The sequence below is a fragment of the Homalodisca vitripennis genome, chromosome 2 (assembly GCF_021130785.1).
Source record: "Homalodisca vitripennis isolate AUS2020 chromosome 2, UT_GWSS_2.1, whole genome shotgun sequence".
NCBI classification, from domain to species: Eukaryota; Metazoa; Arthropoda; class Insecta; order Hemiptera; family Cicadellidae; genus Homalodisca; species Homalodisca vitripennis.
Window position 1 is genome coordinate 4,609,958 of NC_060208.1, and position 22,565 is coordinate 4,632,522.

General features: G+C 35.7%; 2 protein-coding genes and 1 long non-coding RNA gene across 3 annotated transcripts; all 3 read left to right on the plus strand.

Annotated features, from left to right (window-relative positions):
- Nucleotides 1-1,929, plus strand: LOC124356090 (longitudinals lacking protein, isoforms A/B/D/L-like). The gene is made up of 2 exons (XM_046807256.1): nucleotides 1-175; nucleotides 1,042-1,929. The coding sequence occupies exons 1-2, from the start codon at nucleotides 151-153 to the stop codon at nucleotides 1,257-1,259; spliced, it is 243 nt and encodes an 80-aa protein (XP_046663212.1). The 5' UTR covers nucleotides 1-150; the 3' UTR covers nucleotides 1,260-1,929.
- A 6,453-nt stretch (nucleotides 1,930-8,382) lies between these two features.
- On the plus strand, nucleotides 8,383-10,729 carry LOC124353423 (zinc finger X-chromosomal protein-like). Its single transcript, XM_046803263.1, has 2 exons — nucleotides 8,383-8,414; nucleotides 8,855-10,729. Exons 1-2 carry the CDS (start codon nucleotides 8,383-8,385, stop codon nucleotides 9,108-9,110), a joined length of 288 nt encoding a protein of 95 aa, XP_046659219.1. The 3' UTR covers nucleotides 9,111-10,729.
- Nucleotides 10,730-10,947: 218 nt separating this feature from the next.
- Nucleotides 10,948-19,611, plus strand: LOC124356100. Its single transcript, XR_006921795.1, has 3 exons — nucleotides 10,948-15,533; nucleotides 16,019-16,274; nucleotides 19,165-19,611. It is a non-coding gene; the product is annotated as an uncharacterized LOC124356100 (long non-coding RNA).
- Nucleotides 19,612-22,565: the final 2,954 nt, after the last annotated feature.

Consider the following 22,565-nt stretch of genomic DNA (forward strand, 5'->3'; position numbering starts at 1 on the left):
AGTAATTGTCTGAAATATGGTAACAGACACATGTATAAGTACTCATTTTGTTTTTTTGAATATTTATAGCGTTTTAAAGTTCCGCTTTTATTTACATCAATCTCCCTTATTAACTTTAGGCCAGTCTTCAGTTGGAGATTCCAGTACAAAATGTTCTCCAGTATAGATTCTTTAGGTAAGTGGTTACTTCTATAGTAGATACAAATCCATGGAAAGCTGCAGATTAGCATTATTTATAATATTTTTGAAGATAACATCTGCATGATTCAAAGGCTGTCTGGTACTTAACATTGGAGCGGCTATAATTCAAGCTTTGCCTTTACTTAACAGCATATTAAGAAACAAGGTGATGTGATTGTTTTCTTTTTATTCAATACTCCATTTTATTCAGTTTCCTTTTGTATTACATTTCAACCTAGAATATTTCCGGGTAAAATACTTCGTTTAGCCATCTAGTATTTTACATTTCTAAGTTTCGTGGTATAAATGTATTGAGTATATGTAAAAGAATAATGAAATTAGTTTAAAAATACATTTTTGCTTTGAACCTATTGCCGAAGGACTAAAGCAATGATTCGCAGTAAGTTATTTGAGCTAAATAAACGAGATAAATGACAGCTTTAAATATGTTATGCATACATTTTAAGTTGGAGGCATTTCAAAATACTTAGATAGTAATCTGTCGTGGAATCTACATATTTGTATTGAGAATAATTTAGTACGTATCGAAATATAACTAATTCTCATTTCTCCCATAAATATCCAACAATTTCGTGTATTTATTGGGTTTTAAAGTACGTTTCATATTATAAATTTCGTTAAAGCCAGAGGGCTAATTATTTGAAATAAGGCGTAGATATTTTTACATATTATATTGCCGGGGTTTAGTAACATATATATTACATTTTGCCTTAAGACCCGTCATTGTTGTAACTAATTGAATTTATTGTTTCATAAATAAAGAGACGTAGATATATTTGAATGTTATATTTGAATGGCTTTACTGTTATAATATGTTGTAATCCTACCTTTTACTTGTAGGCTCATTCACCACGGTGCGGTTGGCCGGCGGGGAGGTGAAGTTTCGGTGCAGTTGCGGGAAAATGTACAAGCACAAGTGTCACCTGCGCGGGCACCAGCGCCACGAGTGCGGCAAAGAGCCGCAGTTCGCTTGTCCCCACTGTCCCTACAAAGCGAAGCAGAAGAGTACACTGAAGACTCACATCGCCATACGTCATATGCAGTGTGCTTTTGAATAACAACTGTTCAAAACATCACAGATAGTATAACAAGTTGATGGTAATAGTAACCTAGAAATGTGCAAAATGATTATTTCACTCTTTTTCAAAATAATATTATGTTACTGAATACCTCGATTATCCGTAGCTTAATGATGGGGACGTTTGATATCGGGAGTTTTATATAACAGTTTGTTTAATTTCCAAAATAAATAACTAGTTGGTTTTTTAGTCCTCCTCCGTAGACTAATTGTTATAGTCTCGGCTTTCTAACTGAGAGATCACGGGTTCAAATCCCGGGGAGGGCCAATAACGTATATACAAGACACAGTGTGTGTACACTTTAAAAATAAACCAGTGTACATCGAAGCCTACATAGCTGAAGCTGAGGCTTAAAAAAGAGAACAAACAAAACTAATTGCTTTAGATTATTTTTGTAGTACCTTTTCGTGTTAATCATTGCTTGAACTGTTTCTTTTAATATTTTTATATATTTTAAACAGTAAACCGTTCGTTGATAATTTAATATTAAAGCAGTGTTTTTGGAATGAATGCATATGGTTGTTTCATTTTTAGTTATTGATTTAATGGTTGTATTATGTAATTCTAATTGTAACGTATGATATAGTATTGTAAACTGTGTACAGCAACTACTACATAGTGCAATAAAAACAAATAATTTCACTTTAAATCCAAATGTAAATTAATTTTCTATCTCGTCACCTAGATTTAAATCCACCTTATTTATAGTTTACTTCGTTGAAACTTATATTTAATAGAAATTTGAATACGAGATAAGTACGTACATGAAACTTATTTGAATTTTGAATTAATTTTCCAATTAACGATGAATCAAATTAATAGAACTAACTTTCAATCTATGATTATTCGTTAATTGTATGCAATGACCATGTCAGGTTTCATATTGATACATTGTCCTTCATTATAAATAATAAATAAATGCATTTCCATTGACAAAAAATATTTTTCCTTAATGATCTGATTTTCAGAAGTACTAATGTAATGTAATGTTGCTGAAATGATTACACCTACCTGAGATCTGATTTTTCTCATTATACATGCAACACTTTGTCTAAAGCAGACTGTGTATACATGGTCTGACCTACTGGAATTTTTAGCCATCACCTAACAGTCTCGCAGGTCGTTGTTCGCCAGTTACCAACAGTGTGGGTGCAGTACGATAAGTTGCAGCAGACTGTGCATACATGGTCTGACCTACTGGAATTTGTAGCCATCACCTAATAGTCTCGCAGGTCGTTGTTCGCCAGTTACCAACAGTGTGGGTGCAGTACGATAAGTTTGCAGCAGACTGTGCATACATGGTCTGACCTACTGGAATTTGTAGCCATCACCTAATAGTCTCGCAGGTCGTTGTTCGCCAGTTACCAACAGTGTGGTGCAGTAACGATAAGTTGCAGCAGACTGTGCATACATGGTCTGACCTACTGGAATTTTTTTAGCCATCACCTAATAGTCTCGCAGGTCGTTGTTCGCCAGTTACCAACAGTGTGGGTGCAGTACGATAAGTTGCAGCAGACTGTGCATACATGGTCTGACCTACTGGAATTTGTAGCCATCACCTAATAGTCTCGCAGGACGTTGTTCGCCAGTTACCAACAGTGTGGGTGCAGTACGATAAGTTGCAGCAGACTGTGCACACATGGTCTGACCTACTGGAATTTGTAGCCATCACCTAATAGTCTTGCAGGACGTTGTTCGCCCATTACCAGCAGTGTGGGTGCAGTACGATAAGTTGCAGCAGACTGTGCATACATGGTCTGACCTACTGGAATTTGTAGCCATCACCTAATAGTCTCGCAGGACGTTGTTCGCCAGTTACCAGCAGTGTGGGTGCAGTACGATAAGTTTGCAGCAGACTGTGCATACATGGTCTGACCTACTAGAATTCGTAGCCATCACCTAATAGTCTCGCAGGACGTTGTTTCGCCAGTTACCAACAGTGTGAGTGCAGTACGATAAGTTGCAGCAGACTGTGCATACATGGTCTGACCTACTGGAATTTGTAGCCATCACACCTAATAGTCTTGCAGGACGTTGTTTCGCCCATTACCAGCAGTGTGGGTGCAGTACGATAAGTTGCAGCAGACTGTGCATACATGGTCTGACCTACTGGAATTTGTAGCCATCACCTAATAGTCTCGCAGGACGTTGTTCGCCAGTTACCAGCAGTGTGGGTGCAGTACGATAAGTTGCAGCAGACTGTGCATACATGGTCTGACCTATGGAATTTTGTAGCCATCACCTAATAGTCTTGCAGGACGTTGTTCGCCCATTACCAGCAGTGTGGGTGCAGTACGATAAGTTGCAGCAGACTGTGCATACATGGTCTGACCTACTGGAATTTGTAGCCATCACCTAATAGTCTCGCAGGACGTTGTTCGCCAGTTACCAGCAGTGTGGGTTGCAGTACGATAAGTTGCAGCAGACTGTGCATACATGGTCTGAACCTACTAGAATTCGTAGCCATCACCTAATAGTCTCGCAGACGTTGTTCGCCAGTTACCAACAGTGTGGGTGCAGTACGATAAGTTGCAGCAGACTGTTGCATACATGGTTCTGACCTACTAGAATTCGTAGCCATCACCTAATAGTCTCGCAGGACGTTGTTCGCCAGTTACCAGCAGTGTGGGTGCAGTACGATAAGTTGCAGCAGACTGTGCATACATGGTCTGACCTTACTAGAATTCGTAGCCATCACCTAATAGTCTCGCAGGACGTTGTTCGCCAGTTACCAACAGTGTGGGTGCAGTACGATAAGTTGCAGCAGACTGTGCATACATGGTCTGACCTACTAGAATTCGTAGCCATCACCTAATAGTCTCGCAGGACGTTGTTCGCCAGTTACCAACAGTGTGGGTGCAGTACGATAAGTTGCACGCAGACTGTGCATACATGGTCTGACCTACTGGAATTTGTAGCCATTACCTAATAGTCTCGCAGGACGTTGTTCGCCAGTTTACCAACAGTGTGGGTGCAGTACGATAAGTTGCAGCAGACTGTGCATACATGGTCTGACCTACTGGAATTCGTAGCCATCACCTAATAGTCCTCGCAGGACGTTGTTCGCCAGTTACCAGCAGTGTGGGTGCAGCACGATAAGTGCATTGTACATATAATGCAATACGTTATTCTGTGCTGCTGTATCCGCACTTGAAGCCGCAAGTATTCGTGATCAGACCTCCTGCATTATTCATTTCACGCTACCAGAAGGTCCGATCACTAATTCTTCCTGCCAGAAGTATGGACTGCGGCAGCACAATCACTAAAGCCTGGCTTACGTTTGTCGAGTATACTCGGCGTGTTGAATGACGTATATTGACGTTCCGGAACTACCAGACATTTCTAATGCATGTCCCATATTTCTCGGTATAAAATATTTAAATTTGATAAGAAAATTATACACAATTACCAACAGATATGAAAAAATAAAAGACTCTTACAAAACAATTCTTTGAAGGCGATTATCACATTCACAATAAAAGTTTTGTTTAATAATAACAACGGTTATAATTATTGTTTTCAAATTATAACCGTTCAAGCAACTACTCGCCGATAGCTTAAACGTTACTACCAACAAATTCATTATTCCGTAATATTATTTTTTTATGTTCTTAATTTTGAAAACTACTGTTATAAGCGGCAAAGTTGCTTAAGAATAATTTTAATGTAATATTAACTTTTACGTACTTAACCTCTCAACTCAGCACTTGAACTGTACTATTAATACACATTATAATTTCAATTGCTTTTTTGTATTTTACACTCTTGATTTTCTATAATGTAAATGGATATCATTACACCGATAATAAAGAGATAGTTGAACGGTATAACCTATAGATCTTAGAAGAACACTGAGATGAAAGTATTGCGATAAACGCTTAACTGCTTGCGTTTTCTTCATTATAAATGTTTTAATTAAAACACTTTTCTTAAATATTAAAATTTTGCCAAAAAATGGACAGCATAACTTCACAAATATCGCAAATAAGTTATTACAGTTATATCAATGCATAAATTAATGTGCTTATCGACTGATAACTCCGCTACGTGTGTGGACTATATTATCATTTTACGCGATGAATCATCTTGAGTTTCGAATTATATAATATCATAAGAAACACGACAGTTAATGTATTGTGCAGTCCATACATTATAACTTTTTGTTTAAGTTAATATTAGTACTTGACTAGTATTCATGAGTTGGGCTAGTCTTACTAAGGATTGATGGGAGGTAATGGCTATTTTTATATATTATGATTGCAAAAGATATTCCTGTTCCCGAGCATAAGAGTAATTCAGAAGAATGTACTATATAAGGCATTTAAAAATACAATTTTTAATATAATTGGATAATCAAGCATTAGTTTAGAAACCAACATTTTAACTACATTTTGTTAGTGATCAACATTTTTGTTTATTTTCATTAAAAATATACGTATTGTAGTATGTTCTACTTTAAATGTGGAACATGTAGGTACTCACATGAATTGGTAATATGAAATTAAATACATGGTAAAGTTAAATGTAGATACTAAAACGCTTCCCTCTTTGGTATTATAGCTAGTGTAGAGGTAAAGTGTTGAATTATATAAAAAATCTCAGTTTCTTGGAGTTGTCAAAAGTTTCGGTTGTCATAGTTAAATAATAATCTTTCAACTGCTGCGTTATTGAATGCAATTTACAGTTTGAGTATAAGGGCAATATATAAAAGATAGTGGAATATTCTAATAGGCAAGTTTTCCTTAACATTACCAGGTTTTAAATATACCTTGGTAAGGAAATGGAGTTTGTGGTATTTATGCATGTGTTATGCTTTGTTCTATCAGAATCACTAGGGCAGTTGTTGGTGAGCCTGACGACTACGAGCCAAGAGCGCTTCGGTTGTCCGACCTGCGGCAGGTCCTACAAGAATAAGAAGCACCTGACAACCCATCTCCGCTTCGAGTGTGGGAAGGAACCTCAGTTCGCGTGTCCCTTGTGTCCTTACAAGGCGAAGCAGAAGGGAACGCTGAAGACCCATCTGGCGCTGAAGCACACTCAGAGATAACCCGCGTTATGTTAGATTAGATATTGGAACATCAAAGCAAATCTCCGGAGACATTTTTAACATCGTGATTCTAAGTTTACCAAAGTGAATTATTGGGCCAGTTCAATACTTGGTTTGTTTGTGCGTATTGATAAGTATTATGTTCACTAAGGTATACATATCTGCACCATAGGGGGACTTTAGTTCGTGAGTCTGCAGCATCCTTAGCATAATTACTAATTAGAATTTTGTTAGTTATTGTATTATGGTTTGTGTCTTTGTGATTATGTACATGCTAAGGAACATGTGGTGTTAAATAAAATTATTGATTGATTGTTTTACTAAATTTTATCCATATTTTATACTTTCCCATTTAATTATGCACTATGAAACCAAATATATGGGTACAGTGATTATAGCAAAATCATAAAGTATATAAGTACGAACGTAGATGTTACTTACATCCTTGACCATTTGGGAGGTCTTGTCCTTTTTAGTCACCCTAAGTTATGCTATCTAGAAATGAGTTCAAATCCGAAATAATATGGTTCATATGATGCTACTAAATTATTTCACAACTAAGTATTGCAGGTATGATAATGTTCTCTTTCTAAATAACTTAGAATGAGTAAATGTTGGTTATAGGATTTAATTAGGTATTCACTCTTTTGACAAACTTAAGTGCCTTATTCAACCTAGAGACAAGTCTCAATGTTACGTATTGCCCACGTGTTAGCGGTGACAAGTCTCTCAATGTTATGTATTGCCCACGTGTTAGCGGTGACAGGTCTCTCAATGCTACGTATTGCCCACGTGTTAGCGGTGACAAGTCTCTCAATGTTACGTATTGCCCACGTGTTAGCGGTGACAAGTCTCTCAATGTTACGTATAGCCCACGTGTTAGCGGTGACAAGTCTCTCAATGTTACGTATTGCCCACGTGTTAGCGGTGACAAGTCTCTCAATGTTACGTATTGCCCACGTGTTAGCGGTGACAAGTCTCTCAATGTTACGTATTGCCCACGTGTTAGCGGTGACAAGTCTCTCAATGTTACGTATTGCCCACGTGTTAGCGGTGACAAGTCTCTCAATGTTACGTATTGCCCACGTGTTAGCGGTGACAAGTCTCTCAATGTTACGTATTGCCCACGTGTTAGCGGTGACAAGTCTCTCAATGTTACGTATTGCCCACGTGTTAGCGGTGACAAGTCTCTCAATGTTACGTATTGCCCGCGTGATAGCGGTGACAAGTCTCTCAATGTTACGTATTGCCCGCGTGTTAGCGGTGACAAGTCTCTCAATGTTACGTATTGCCCGCGTGTTAGCGGTGACAAGTCTCTCAATGTTACGTATTGCCCGCGTGTTAGTGGTGACAAGTCTCTCAATGCTACGTATTGCCCACGTGTTAGTGGTGGCTTTAGTGTTTGCTGTTGAAACTTGTGTTCCTTGTGCTTGGATTAAAATCCCAGTATGGAACCTTTAAATAATTACCAAATTATTTTATTTTTAAGCTATGAATTGTTTAGCAGGTAATTCCATTGCTGCCTCTTATTTAGTTCACTGAATTGTGTTAAACAAGAGACTACAGAAGAGTTAATACAAAAAAAACCAACTTTAAGGTTTACGCGGCAATTACCTGCAATTAATTTGCCTTTTTAACCTCTTCAGGTGTATATAATATACAAGGTCACATATGTCGTGGCTGCAGTATTCATAAGTTTTTGTCATTCTAAACCGGCCTTAATGTGTGTTTGGTACGAGGCTATAGTGGAAACACAAGTTGCTCTAGAGACTTAAAACTTAATTTGCACAAACAAATTGGTGTCGATATACATATGGTCACTACTGTAGCCGGATTATTTTTGACGATGTCTTGTCTGTAGGTATTCCGTGGTGCCAGTTCGTCCAGAGGCTGACAGATGGCAGCACGAGGTTCGGTTGCGTCACCTGCCAGCGACTCTACAAACAGCGAGGACATCTAAACCACCATCAGCGATACGAGTGCGGAAAGGAACCTCAGTTCTCTTGTCCACATTGTCCTTATAAAGCTAAACAGAAGAGTAACCTCAAGTCCCATATGGCAGTGAGACACCATGAAGCCTTATCGAAGTGATTGTTCAGAGCAATATTATAGAGTTTATTTATGTTACTATCCGTCTGTTTTCTTCTACCTATTGTATTTATTAGTTATTGTCTTCGTAATGGTCTGCACCCCACATATGATACTGTGTTGAATAAGCAGTATCGCCACCAGCATCGTTGATGGCTGTGTACAATAATATGTCATTTATGGATTGAGAAGGGACAAGTATTTAAATAGTTGATCCTAGGTACAAAATATAATCGGAACAAAAATTATATTCATTGATATTAATTCATCTACAATTTGACGTTTGCGCTAATTCCATTTAGAAAAGTTCAAAAGTGCCAACACCCAAGAAAGGAGAAAAAAATATTTAAATTTAATTTAACTTTAATTTATCTATCCAATAAATCTTTAATACGAATGTACGTACCCTAGTTTAGGAGCGCTAATATTTCTGATACAGATGCGATGTTGCAGACGCGACGCAATACTCAGTGACTGCGGTGGAGGACGGGACTAAGAGGTTCGTGTGCTCCAAGTGCGGACGTCTGTACAAGCGCAAGAACCACGTGGTGCAACACTTGCGGTACGAGTGCGGCAAGGAACCGCAGTTCGCGTGCAACTACTGCGGTTTCCGAGCGAAACAGAAGAGCAATCTCAAGACCCACGTAGTCACCAGGCACAGTGAAGTGCTGACCACTGACTGGACCTTGAAATGATGATGGCCTTTATCTGGACAATGTAGAATGACACGTCAGGCGCGTTATATAGTATTAACCATTTTAGTTTAACACCAGGTTAACGAAATCCTTGATTATGTGAATAATCTGTTAATGAAACATTAACATATGGTAGTTTGAACCAAATAATCATTGGAACACATATTGTACTGTTGTAAGGTGGTGTATAAGCGAAAAAGGTGACACAATAATCATTCAAATTTTAGTCTACTCAACTCATAGTAATTATTTACAGTAATGTGCGTAATACACTGTAACTCTCATTTTTGTAACGTATACCTCCTAAAAGCGTGCCTTTATAAAATAGGAAATCACTAATAAAATAAATTGGTGATTTAAAAATGCTATTATCTTAGTAAGCTAAATATTAATTAGCTTAATAGTTTAAGACGTATCAGTAAAAATAAACATAAGCTGTTTATCATATATACAAACATTATTTGTATAATTAATTCAGTATTAAACCCTATTGTCCCACCTCAACAGTAACGATTGTAAAGAAATAATGATCTGCACAACCTATGCAGTAACTATCGAACGGTATGCTCAGTAAAACTCACAAGAAGTAGTTATGTTTTCAATGTTCTACATCCACCCGTATTTCCCGTATTTGAATATTTTCACTTGCATAATATTTGAGTTTTGTATTTTTAATTATTCAGCTGATTTTGGAAATAGCACGTGGTGATGCGGTGATCACATAGACGGGTGTGAGTGGGGAACAGCGAGTCGGGCTACTTTGGGGTTAGCGATAACGGTTTAATAGTGAAAGGTGCGAGTAAAGAGCCAGTGGCTCTGCCTATAGGTTTTATCTCCTTACAGTTGGCGTTTGGTCAAGACCGTCTGATCTCTACTCTTATCGTCTATTGGTTCGGAGAAGCTCGCAATGTAGCCGGCAGCGTCTTCTGCCGTTCTGTATACACGGGCTTGCTTCTCGTTATGAGTCTCTAATGTAATGGATGCAATTTCTTCACAATATCCTTTGTGATAGTCCAGTCTCTTTATCGAGGTGTGTGGCTTGTGTCCTCCTCGCCCCTACGACTGTTTACGTGTGCTTACAAGAAATCGTGGCGCGAAACCCCCGTCTCTTTCCCTATCAGGAGTGTTCCAAATAAAGTCTATCACAACGTTTTTTTACCGCGTTAATTGTCGTGTTTAAGTCCCGTTTAGGCTTTTACCGACAGTTATGTTGTAGTTGCGTGGGCGTTCCTGTTTCCACCTTGAATCTGTGAACAAACCGAAAGATTGTGCTAAAATGAAAGGAGTCAATGACGTTTATAGATACTATAAACTGTTTATTGACTGCAATGTCGAACACTAACAGGCGATGTGCTGTGCTGTGTGAGAGTGAAGTCTTCGTTACCGTAAGTCTAACATCCAGTTTCATTCTCAAATTGTTAGTCTACAAACCCAGTTTCTATCACCTTATAACCTTTTCCAATCCTTGCCCAAACTAGTTTTATATTAACTTTCTAATCTCTAAATATTGTTCAATTGGTTTCCCATAGCCGGATTATTTCTTATATAAACATAATCAGTGGGTTAACGTTTGTAGATGGAAAAGGAGATAATTCCTTTCTGCAGCAGACCGCAGACGGCCTCGAGAGGTACGGGTGTGTACGGTGCGGCCGGGCGTACAAGCACAAGTGTCACCTGATCACGCACCAGCGCTACGAGTGCGGCAAAGCTCCTCAGTTCGCCTGTCCCTTCTGCAACCACAAGGCGAAGCAGAAGAGCAACCTGAAGAAGCATATCGGTTTGGTTCACGGTGTCGCCAATGTCTGATACAACCCAGTTTGGTGTTGATTGAATTAAATTGTTACAACACACAGGTTTTATTTGTTTTATTCCTTAACGCTGATAACAATCTGTGTTAGACAAACTAGTAATCAAACTGTCTATTTTGAAAAATATTTGGAAGACTGATGTCCGAAGAATTAAGGGTTTATACAGTATTGTTAAACCCAGAGGCCTAAAATTGTTTCTATTTTTATTCCCACTTTACTTTTAATGAATAATTTGTGTTATATTTTTACCGTAGACTATTTTTGGCACTATCTGGACCTCCAATTTAAAATAAAGAGAGCTTAAAATAACTATTTAGAACAAGATGATCCTTGTAATAAGAGAATATCTCATACAACCACTTTTCCCTTAAGTTTATTAATTGAAAACTAAGAGACATCCTTTATTGTTTTGAATACTTGATCTTAAGCTCCAGGCTTTGTAAAGTGGTGTTTATATTTTGTTTAAAAACGTCTTAAACGTCTGGGATAAAGAAATTAAAATGTAATATATTAATTCATTTATGGTTTTAGTATTAAACCACAAGCACCTAAAAGTTCTTTGTTAACCGTTTCTAAATAAATGTGAAGTGCCAAATATTCAAAGAACACAACGATATTTTTAATGCATATTTTATAGTTAAGATACATTTCAAATTAGATGTTAAGCATTTCCAATATGATGTCTTGTTTTCGAAAAAGATTTTAAGCATGTAGATATTGCTAAATATTTAAAATTCTAAAACAATTATCCAACTTATCGGTCTTGAATGCATGAGTAATGAAATATTTTAAACAAGTCTCTGCGAACTTTAGAAAAGTGTGTAAACAATCGAAACACACACCATTAAACAGGGGTTTCCTAAATTAACAAATGTATTTTCCATTTGTGATCTGATGAATTCTGACCCGTTTGGTTTCCGACCTTTTTGACAGGCGATGGTCAAAAGTTTCCTTGCGATGTTTGTGGGCGGACATATAAGTACAAACATAACCTGAACTTCCACCTACGCTGGGAGTGCAACAGGGAACCAACATTTCAGTGTCCCAGTTGTCCGTGGCGAGCCAAGGTGAAGAGTTCCCTCAAGAGACACATGGTCACGCAGCACGACCAGGTCTACCATCATTGATCATGCAAATCCACTTTTGTATACATTATTAGTATTATGTATTTTATTAAGTATTAAGACATATATTTGTATGTATTAAAAGGAATGATTAATTTTTATTTGTCTTTAACTGTTTACCTAACCTGAGTAAAGTCACAATGTACTAGAGATAAAGGATTATATATTTATACAACAGTATAGATACTTTTGAGCTTGCAATGAAAGATTATGAATAAATTAAGCAACAAATTATAAATGTCGTGAAGAGTGATTGCATTCAAGGCCTATGTCTAGAAAGAGTTGTTATGTTAGTAGAGTTGTAGTAGGTGGGGAAGCTAAGGTACCTGCTATAATTTAAGTTCAAACTAAAGGAATGATTAGAGGGATTAAGTTGAATTATTAAAATACAAGCTTTCATACGGAAAGGATCGGAACTTCGCCGCAATATTTAGAGACAATCTGTAATCTGTGTTTTACAGGATTGGTTTAATGATGTGTGTCGTAGAATTACCCCCATTATTGCGTAATGACAAATTACAACATTTCTTTATAAAATATAAATTTCTGATAGTGGAAGTTAAAAATCTTCCATTGATTTGATTAATGTATTTCACTGTAAAGCGTAATAAAAACGTCCGTTCTCTTTTTTATCTTTTAATAATAAAGTATACAGGGTAAATATCAGATAAACTAGGAAAAATTAGGATTTTTGGTGACCCCTCAGTTTGAAAATCATAAACAACTTAATAAATTTAGAGATCGCTATCTCTTTTCCACCCAAAATAATAGCCAGAGTTATCAGAACAATATATGAGGGATGACTTGAAAATTTAAAATTAAATTTCAAATTGTTGAGTTGCCTCCAAAATACTGCATTTTTGGGAGACTTAAAAATGTTTTAAATCAACAAATGACACTTCCCTTCCACATTGTACCACTACCTAAAGGATATCTCCTTATCTAAACTTAAAAATAGTGGATCCTGAATTTTTATTCACACTGTAGGAAAACACAATAGAAGGCAGGATAGAAAAATGTACTTAATCCTAAAAGGTCCTTGCGCTACTTCCGGAGTGACGGTATATTCCGGATAGTTGAGTTTGAGGGTAGGGGCCGCCTCCTGTTAAGATCTATGAGAAAGGATTTAGGGCATTAATCTCAGTCACGTCTCCTCAAAGCAGGGGAACCCAGCTTTGAACCAGCCTCTCCAGTCAAAGCAGGCAGGGGTCGGCACGCCCGTATTTCCGGGCTAGCAACAGCCCTTAACGCTTAAGAAGACCCACCAACTCCAGTAGACTTGAACTATTTATGTATCCTTGCACCCAATATCATGGATTTTGCGGTTATTGATTTGCCGCGTATGGACCTCCATAAGGTCGTCCAGATTTAAGTGACGCATCAGTTTTTGCTGTACCCAGAGTAGATTCAACTGGAAGGTATATACCAGCCAGAATGAACCCTCCTTGGTAGGCAGAATAGTTTGCTCACCTATTAATGTTTCCTATAAAAAGGCAGACAGCCGATAAGTTGACACTTGACGAGTTTTGTTGCAGTGGCATTGCAGGAACGAATGGAACAACGCTTCTCTTGCAGTTGCGGCAAGTCCTACAAGCACAAGCAGCATCTAAATCATCACGAGCGCTACGAGTGCGGCAAGGAAGCGCAGTTCGCTTGCCAACTTTGCTCGTACAGGGCGAGACAGAAACGCTCCCTCGTGACTCACATGGTGCTGGCCCATAACACCCAACTGACCGGAGGATACCCATGTGTGAGGCCACGACGACCGAGATAGTTTTGTATTAACAGAGTAACACAGTGGTGGACAGTAATAGTACCTGCTTACTTGAATTTACAACATGTGCTTGAAGTACATTTTACTAGACTATACTTTAGACCATTATGAGAATTAGAAATCATTAGTACTCAGAATTATAATATGTGACTACTTGTAAATACATACTACTTAAAACTGAATAGCAGATATTACGATACTTATTGCAAATACTACATAATTCCAGTCAGCAAATTGTGATTTTTCCACTTCACGTTATGTTAGCAAATATGTTTAAATATAAGCTGGTTTTTGTTTAATTGATAGTGTACATATTGTTGGTTTTCTAGAAAATACTTTGTTTACTCGCCCTTATTGTTGATAGAAAACATGTTATTGTTGGACTGAGCAATACCGTCACTTTTAACTAATCGTCAATACGAGTTAAGTATTTCCTACTTAGTACTATAGGTTTGTTTTTCCTTTTGGCGGTTTCGTTTTTATTTTCTATATTTTTAACATGAAGTATTATTTTTATTCTGAAAGCCACCATAACTATAGTTTTTTTGTATATAGTACATTGTATTAATATTTAAATGTTAGGCATGTTTCATTTTTGTCAGTCAGTTCAGTTCCTAAAATGTTTTGCTCGCTTTGTTCTCCTCGTCATACGTCAACTCCCTGAGCCCTCTCCCTCAAGTGGCTGTATTCTGTCTATACCATTGCAAGTGAATCAATTCAGATTTTGTATATCGACACAGATTGCGTCACAGTTTTACAATAATTGTCACACACACTTAAACGTAAGCCAATAGTCAGTCTATTCATGTTTATTGCCGTCGTGAACATTTTGGGACCCCCCTTACACCTAAACTCTACGATTGCATTGTTCTCTGTTGCTCATAATGGTTTCAATGGAAACAATTTCTTGACTTCACATCGGCACGGCTGCAATGTTCCATTATCATCGTCTGTGATATTTATAGTAGTTGTTCGCAATTATCGCCTGTTCTCTATCATTATGTTTCAAACAGAATAATATTATTAGTTCCCTTTAACTAGTTAATAAGGCAATATCATGCAATTATTAAAGATTTGGTTTATTATTGTACGTTAATTACGAACTTTAGGTAGTTTTTATTACCTATGTAAAGTGAAATTGACGTTTATTTAAAGTTGTGTTGTGTAATAAATGTTTTTAAACCTCTTTTGTATTCAATTATTGCTTTATTGTTGAAAATATACATTTGTAGCATTAAGTGACAGTTCCAATTGTTAAATTAGGATATTTCCGTGTCAAAATAAAAAACCCTCACGGCTTTGTACAATAAAACCCTAGTCCGGCCTCTTACGTAACAACTGTAGTAGGCGCGATATTGCTATTTCACATTGGCTATCTAAATTACCAGTGTGTACGTACGTATTTTTAAAAGATCGCATTAAAACGCGTGTTTTTAGAATCTACAAGGTTGGTGGATGGCACCACTGATTGGGTCGTCTGTTGGCAGAACTGGAGCGCCATATGTGTCATAGATGTGGCCGGTCCTACAAACAGAAGCAGCACCTCAACCACCATTCACGGTACGAGTGTGGAAGAGAGCCTCACCTGAAGTGTCCATGTTGTCCCTGGAAGACCAAGACGCGGAGCTCGCTCAAGCGGCACGTCGGCACCAAGCACTCGGATTATTTCCGAAATTTTAACTTGTGTTAGTGGACAATGGCACCTTAGAGTGACAAGGTTATTAATGTTATTGGTTTATGTTTTAGAATAAATATATTTTAGTTATGCAATGTATGGTTTTAATTTTCACAACACAAGATAACTTTTAAAATAATACCGTAGCCGAGATTCCAAAATAACTTTACACGATATTATAAATATATCATTACTGCAGAAATAGCTTTAATTTATTGTAATTTTAAAGATATTTCTACGTATAAATAACTAAGTTTAGTTCAGAAAAGCATTTAAAATTTAGGTAGAGGTAATATGGAAAAAGCCCTTTTGCCTTTATTAAAAAGATTTGTACTTAAAGTCAGACAATGTAATAAATAATATGCCTTATTTTAAATAAGGGTATCGAGTTATTTTACGCATTTTAGCAATACCAAATGCACATTTTAGTTCCATTGATGGACGTGGAACTCCAGATCACATGTCCCTTTATAATAATTGGTATATGTATAAAATTATATCTATGAACAATTAATTACGAATTGCAGAAATGATGAGCGGAGGCGACAAGTTCCCATGCCCGAACTGCTCTCGCTGCTACAAGAGGAAGGGCCACCTGAACCAACATCTTCGCTACGAGTGTAACCGAGAACCTCAGTTCGCCTGTACTCTCTGCTCCTACAAGGGCAAGAGAAAAAGTTCTCTTCATTCCCACTATCTGTTCAAGCACAAGATCAACATGCCTAGCAGTACAGTTTGATATCTGGAGGAGGATAGACGTTTAGGGTAATTCTGACCTCAAAGGTGGGTCTTTTGACGAATTTCGCGTAGTAAAACTGAGTAGATGTAAACACATTGATAATGGAACCCATAAGTATTAGTTTTAAACCTTGAAATGCACAGGTGGCGTATGGCGTAGTACATCACTTTATCAAATTAACATAACATCTTAAAATTTTTATTTAATTTCCTACGTATATACGGTTTTGAGTTTTGTATTATTCTTATCCAAACTTATTATTATGTTTGAAATATATTAATATTTTAAAACTGAAAAATCGTCGTCATTCATTTTATTTTGTTTTATAATAAATTACGTTCTATTGCTAATTAATAATGTGTGTTATATTTAGTTTTCCTATCCTGCCGTTTAACGAAAACTTATTGATCTTCAGTCTCAACTTTTAAATTACGTCATTATTTTTTAACTATTTGGCCCATAGTTTTCTGAATTGGTCTTTAAGAAAAGTATTTTGCACAAATAAAAACTTACATTATTGATCAACGTATTTTTTTAAATTTACGATTGTTTGAAACTACATACAAAAATATATTTTTCCAAACGTTGGTTTATTTTTTAAACATTTCATTTTTATTTATGTTTGTATGTGACTTAAATAGTAATTAACGTAGTTGTTTTAGTGTTCACCGTTACATATAGTATTTTTCAGCTAACAGTAGTTTTATTTCGCAGACGATAGAATACTAACATTGTTCGAGGAAGTGGAGGAGCGGTTCGGCTATGCAGCTTGCAGAAAAGTGTACAAGAATCGGTGTTAGTCATCCGTCATTTGCGCTACGAGTGCGGTGTCCCCATTGTATGCCTTATATGCAAAAAGGCAAAGTGAAATTTTACGCTTAAGACCCACATCCATCTTAGACATACCGATATAACCCTGAGCCTATTTAATAAAGATCAGACATCCCCTAATAACGTGACCGTTGATCGTTTACTATACGCGATTGTGTGTGACATAGTTAACTATTATTTATGTGTTTGTGTTGGTTTTCCAACATGCATTATTTTTGTTAGGTTGAGTAGCTATTATATTTTAATTTTAAATTAGTAAATACAAATATTTTCCTGTATAGATTTTTTGTATATATTTGTTGTGTTACTTCAATAATAAACTATACTCTTCTTTTAAAGATTTTGTATGTTGGAAACTTCTTTTTTAATGTTTCTAGAAACTTAAAATTATTCCAGTTAGTACCTCACGCTGGTTTAGATATTATTAATCTGTAGTAAGAATAGAAATTATTTTTCAATATATTACTTGTTAGCAAGAGGTAATAAACCTTTTCAGGGTGGAATCTAATGTGGTATAAGATCTAACACACAGGATTTTCCAGGACATTTGTCACCGTTTAGTGATACAATACAATCAGTAACACTACGTTTAGTGATACAATACAATCAGTAACAGTACGTTTAGTGATACAATACAATCAGTAACACTACGTTTAGTGATACAATACAATCAGTAACAGTACGTTTAGTGATACAATACAATCAGTAACAGTACGTTTAGTGATACAATACAATCAGTAACAGTACGTTTTGAGATCTCTAATCTACTCTCTCATTCAGGATGCCATTTGTTCTGAACATTCTGTTTCCTTTACAATCCTTCCATCGTGAAAAAAAATCTTCAAATAAAGAATATAACACATGTTATAATTTGCTAGTAGATGATCAAGTGCAATTTAGGATTTTAAACTTTGTTTATATATATATATATATATATATATATATATATATATATATATATTTCTTTTTTCTAAAATGTAAGGTTTTGTTAATGTGAACTTATTAAGACGTTCACTATGAGAAAATTAAGAGACAATTCTTTCAAAGATCTTAGCTAGTAGAACAGCCAAGATAAGTCTTTTATTTTACGTTTTTCTTGTAAAAGTATTAATGGAAGAAGATTATTTAAACTATCCTTTAACTTAACATAGTATTCTTAAAAATACAACGCTTATCTGAACACCGCTGCAAGTTGTTTGGTTCTCAGATGATTATAGGTCAATGTTCTGTGTAATCACACGTTCTCATCTCTTTGGAATAAAAATTTCAACTCCTTTTCTAGAAACGATACATTATTATGATTGTTATTGGAGAAACAAAATGTTTTGGTTAAATACTATTGCATCAGGTTCTGTATTTTTGTCTCTAAATAAAGGCATGATCATAATAGGTTGCGAGATGTTTTGACCCGCTATGGTCGCTACTATGAATACATTTAATGCTACCACTTCATTTTGTTTCACAGTACCTGGTCCGCAAGTTTGTTCTCAATTTATGGATATTTTAGTTAACAAGATAATGATATGTTTGTAATATCTATAGTTAAAAGAATGTCACTGGCCATTTCAAAAACACAATCCTGTTTAATTATTGCTGTTACTGTCCGATACATAAAAGATACTTTTCATCAGTAACAGTCATTGGAAAAAGTATCGGGGCTTCTCAAATAGTCACACTGAACCAGTTTTTTTTTCAATTCATAACCTCAAACACATTAAATTTGGCTTATTTTATTATTCCGTTTCCATGGTAACTGAAGAATGCCAGTTCCAATTTAGTTCAAAGTATTTAAGTATACAGGGGATCAATAAGTTAGATATGGAATGTTTTCCAATAAATGCGTGTGTAAAAATTACATATATACCTATCCTCACATAAAACCAATAGTCTACCAAGTTTTGCGAAGGCCACTTTGAAATGTGAGGCATTTAGTTTCCCTATTCTTTGCATAACAGATTTGTAAATTTGGTTAGACACAAAATTTTAAGTTTTCAATTCTTAACACATAACGATGAGTACTAATTACGATGTAAGTTCGCACTAAACTATGTTTTTGAGTTAAAAAGGAAAGAAGCGTTATTGATTACTTCGTACCTGTTCTAGGTTTGGTGGACCGGGTACAACTCTCGAGTAGCGACGGCTCGGCACGGTTCGGCTGCCCCAACTGTGGACGCTCCTACAAGCACAAGTACAACTTTGTCCGGCACCAGAGATACGAATGTCATCGCTCCCGCCAGTTCCCTTGCCCACATTGCCCCTACAAGGCCAATTACAAACAGTCATTGCAAAGTCACGTAGCCCTAAAGCACCGGGAGGTGTATAATGCCGATGAAATTGAGAGGGCAGTTCTTTAATTCAGATTGAGTCAGCTCGGAATAACTACATTGTACCTCTGCCATAATATTTATCAAGGAACATACACACCTATTGTGTAATGAACTAAGGTTCCTGTTGCACTGACCGTGTAAGGTATATCAATACATATATTATTTACGAATGGAAAATTATGGCAACATAATTAATAAATTATTGTTCTTGTTTTTATATTTATTTAGTTTGTAAATTTTTATTCCCGTTGTATTTTTTATTTGTGTTTTATAATATAGGCTATTCACTGCTGACATATGAAATGTGTAGTATGTATTATTCCCACTTTTATAATATTACACATAGTATGTATATTTTTGGGCGATGCTTCTTTCTTTTTGTTTTAACTGATCTTCATTGTTTTAATATTACCAGCAGTACTGTACATTTGAAATGAATCTAAAACATTTGAGAATGTGGTGGTTCCTTTAAATTTGAATTCGTAAGGAAATGAAACTCTCTGTCCAAAACACTGCATGTTCCCCAGGACACTCGCTCGTCAGAGCAGTTTTTGAGCATCGGTAGTTTTAACGTTTGTTACTATTTAAACTAAACGTATCAATAACTTCGAACTAGACGTGAGCTAAAGCTTATCTTGTAGCTACTATACCCAGAAATAAAATAAATAAGGAATAATTGTTCTTTAAAAAACTTGGCAAATCATAATTTTATCCAAACTTAGTAAATGTCTAAAATATAAATATTTTTGACTTGACAATATTAGGATATCTTTATAATTAGTATTAAAATAGGGAAACTACAGGAAACTGTATTCAAGAAATATAAATAATCGAGTATTACATTAGCATAGACAACAAAAATCACGAATTCTCTTGAACAATTTTAATAACTAACGCATCTTTTCAAAACTAAACTGCAGATGTGCAGAAGTAAAAGCAAGCATATGTGATAGATTTCAAGGTCTTTCGGTCCACCAGGAAGTCGTGAAATACAGTAGGATTTGATTTTCATCACCTACAAATATTTTGAAAAGCTTGTAAAACCTTCAGACAGCATTGAACTAGATTTATTGCTCAGACTTTGTCTGTGCGTTTAACGATACGATATATTTGTGGTATTGGCCAACTTTCATATTCTGTACAAAACGCAACCTAAAAATTAAAAACGCAGAACATGTAAGGTACGCATTTGAATGTTTTTCGTAATTAAAGATGTTAACCGTTCTTAGCTGAGTGGGTAGCAATACAGATAGTAATCCAGATGGTGGTGAGAATAAACTGACGATATGTAGACTTTCAGGGATCTCTGTAGCACAAAACATTGGTTTAAATGTAAATAGTGTTCATGATCGTTTTTATGTAAAGATTGAAGTTTTTTTAATACATTTAATTACATGACAGTTTTTTAATGTAATGCCTCTCTTGCATATTGTGTTTTATTTTACTCCTTTAATTATAATTTTTATCTGTAAATATTGTATCCAATACGCAATAGTTGTTGTAATATTATCCTCAATCCTACAGTAGTTCTTAAATAGACCATTACTGGTTATTATTTAATAAATTAAAGATATCTGTGTGTTATTTCGTTATTTTTATTCTACTATTTTTATGTAACACATAAAACACAGTAATTTGTTGTTAAAAATAAAAAATAATTTAGGCCTGTTTGTTGAGTAACTGGAGTTAATTTTATTGAGACTAAATTCACTGACAGCCATCTACTCGTACGTACACAAACTGTATGTAACCATATGCGTAAGTTGGCATAAATTCCATTCATAGTTTCTCTGTCATAGAGAACTAGTAACGTCGTTTTTGTAATATTAGATTTAGATGAAGAAATATTACAAACTAGTATTGGAATTATTAAAATTTATAAAAGGCACTATAAAAAGGCAATTACGAGTACTTAAATGTTAACACATTACTAAATTGTCACAACAAAATCAAACAATGCTTGACAACTGAACGGAAACAACCGAACAACAAGATCGAAAGTTACTATTTCGTACAGTAATATTTTCCACTTTTTCGTGACATTTCAATTCATTTATATAACTTAAATGACATAATATTGCTCAATTTCTTCCTGTCATAAATTATTATAATTCTAAACATAATAAATTGAATCTCAGATGAAAATTAGTGTACGTGGTTTGACTCTTGTGGGTAAAATAATTAATTATATTCGCCCGCTACCAATAACCAAGTAGTTAGCGTTGCAAATTCATGGACAAAAATAATTTTGTTTTGACTTCAGTCTACTACTTCCTCCATCACTGTATCAACCGCTGTATAAATCCTCATAATTTTGCAGTAAATAATAATTTATGTGATAAATGAAGAGAATATTTAAATATTAAGAAGTAACTTAATAGTACACTGTGTTTTATACTGCTCAGGTTAACTTAGTATTGCTCTCTTAGGTGGATTCCCATACGACTTTGATGTCAGGAAGAATTTGTGCTTGACCTGTGGCAAACGGTACAAGTTGAAGGGTCATCTTGTGCGGCATCAACGCTTCGAGTGCGGCAAAGAGCCTCAGTTCCCTTGTCCGCACTGTCCCTACAAAGCGAAACAGAAAGGGACACTACAAGTTCATGTGGCCTTGAAACATTCTCAGCATTTGAACTGATACCACAATACTGTAATGTCAGTTCGCAGTAATTCAGATTGTATTAATGTGTTTGCTACAAATGTCTGCCTCTTTTAAGTAATTTAGACGAAACTTCAGTATCTGTTGAAACTGTATTTAACCTGAAATAATATTATTCCGCTTTATTATTAGGCATATCTCACGGAATGGCCTGCTGCAATAGCGCTTATCAAAGATTTCAGAACAATATTTCATATATTCGACGATCATTGCCCCAAACATTAAAAGCTAACTCCGTTAGAAAGGTGATATGTACACATGCAACACATATTAATTGGTATATCCGCAACAACACAACATTGTAAATTATGGTTACTAGTACAAATCATGATATGTTTAATTCTTAAATGTCTAGATCAGACCTAACGTGCCACTAGTTTTTTAACTTAAGATGGTGGCCGTTGAATTTGATCCAAAATGTGTATTAAAAGTGTATGTACTATTTAGCAGATATATTATTGTAGATATAAATAATTAGAATATTATGTACTAAAAGTGATTGTATTTATACTGTCAAT

Coding starts and splice junctions, on each gene's coding strand:
- LOC124356090 (XM_046807256.1), top strand. CDS start 151: ATGTTCTCCAGTATAGATTCTTTAG. Junction 176..1,041: donor CTCCAGTATAGATTCTTTAG/GTAAGTGGTTAC, acceptor TTTTACTTGTAG/GCTCATTCACCACGGTGCGG.
- LOC124353423 (XM_046803263.1), top strand. CDS start 8,383: ATGGCAGTGAGACACCATGAAGCCTTATCGAA. Junction 8,415..8,854: donor CACCATGAAGCCTTATCGAA/GTGATTGTTCAG, acceptor TTTCTGATACAG/ATGCGATGTTGCAGACGCGA.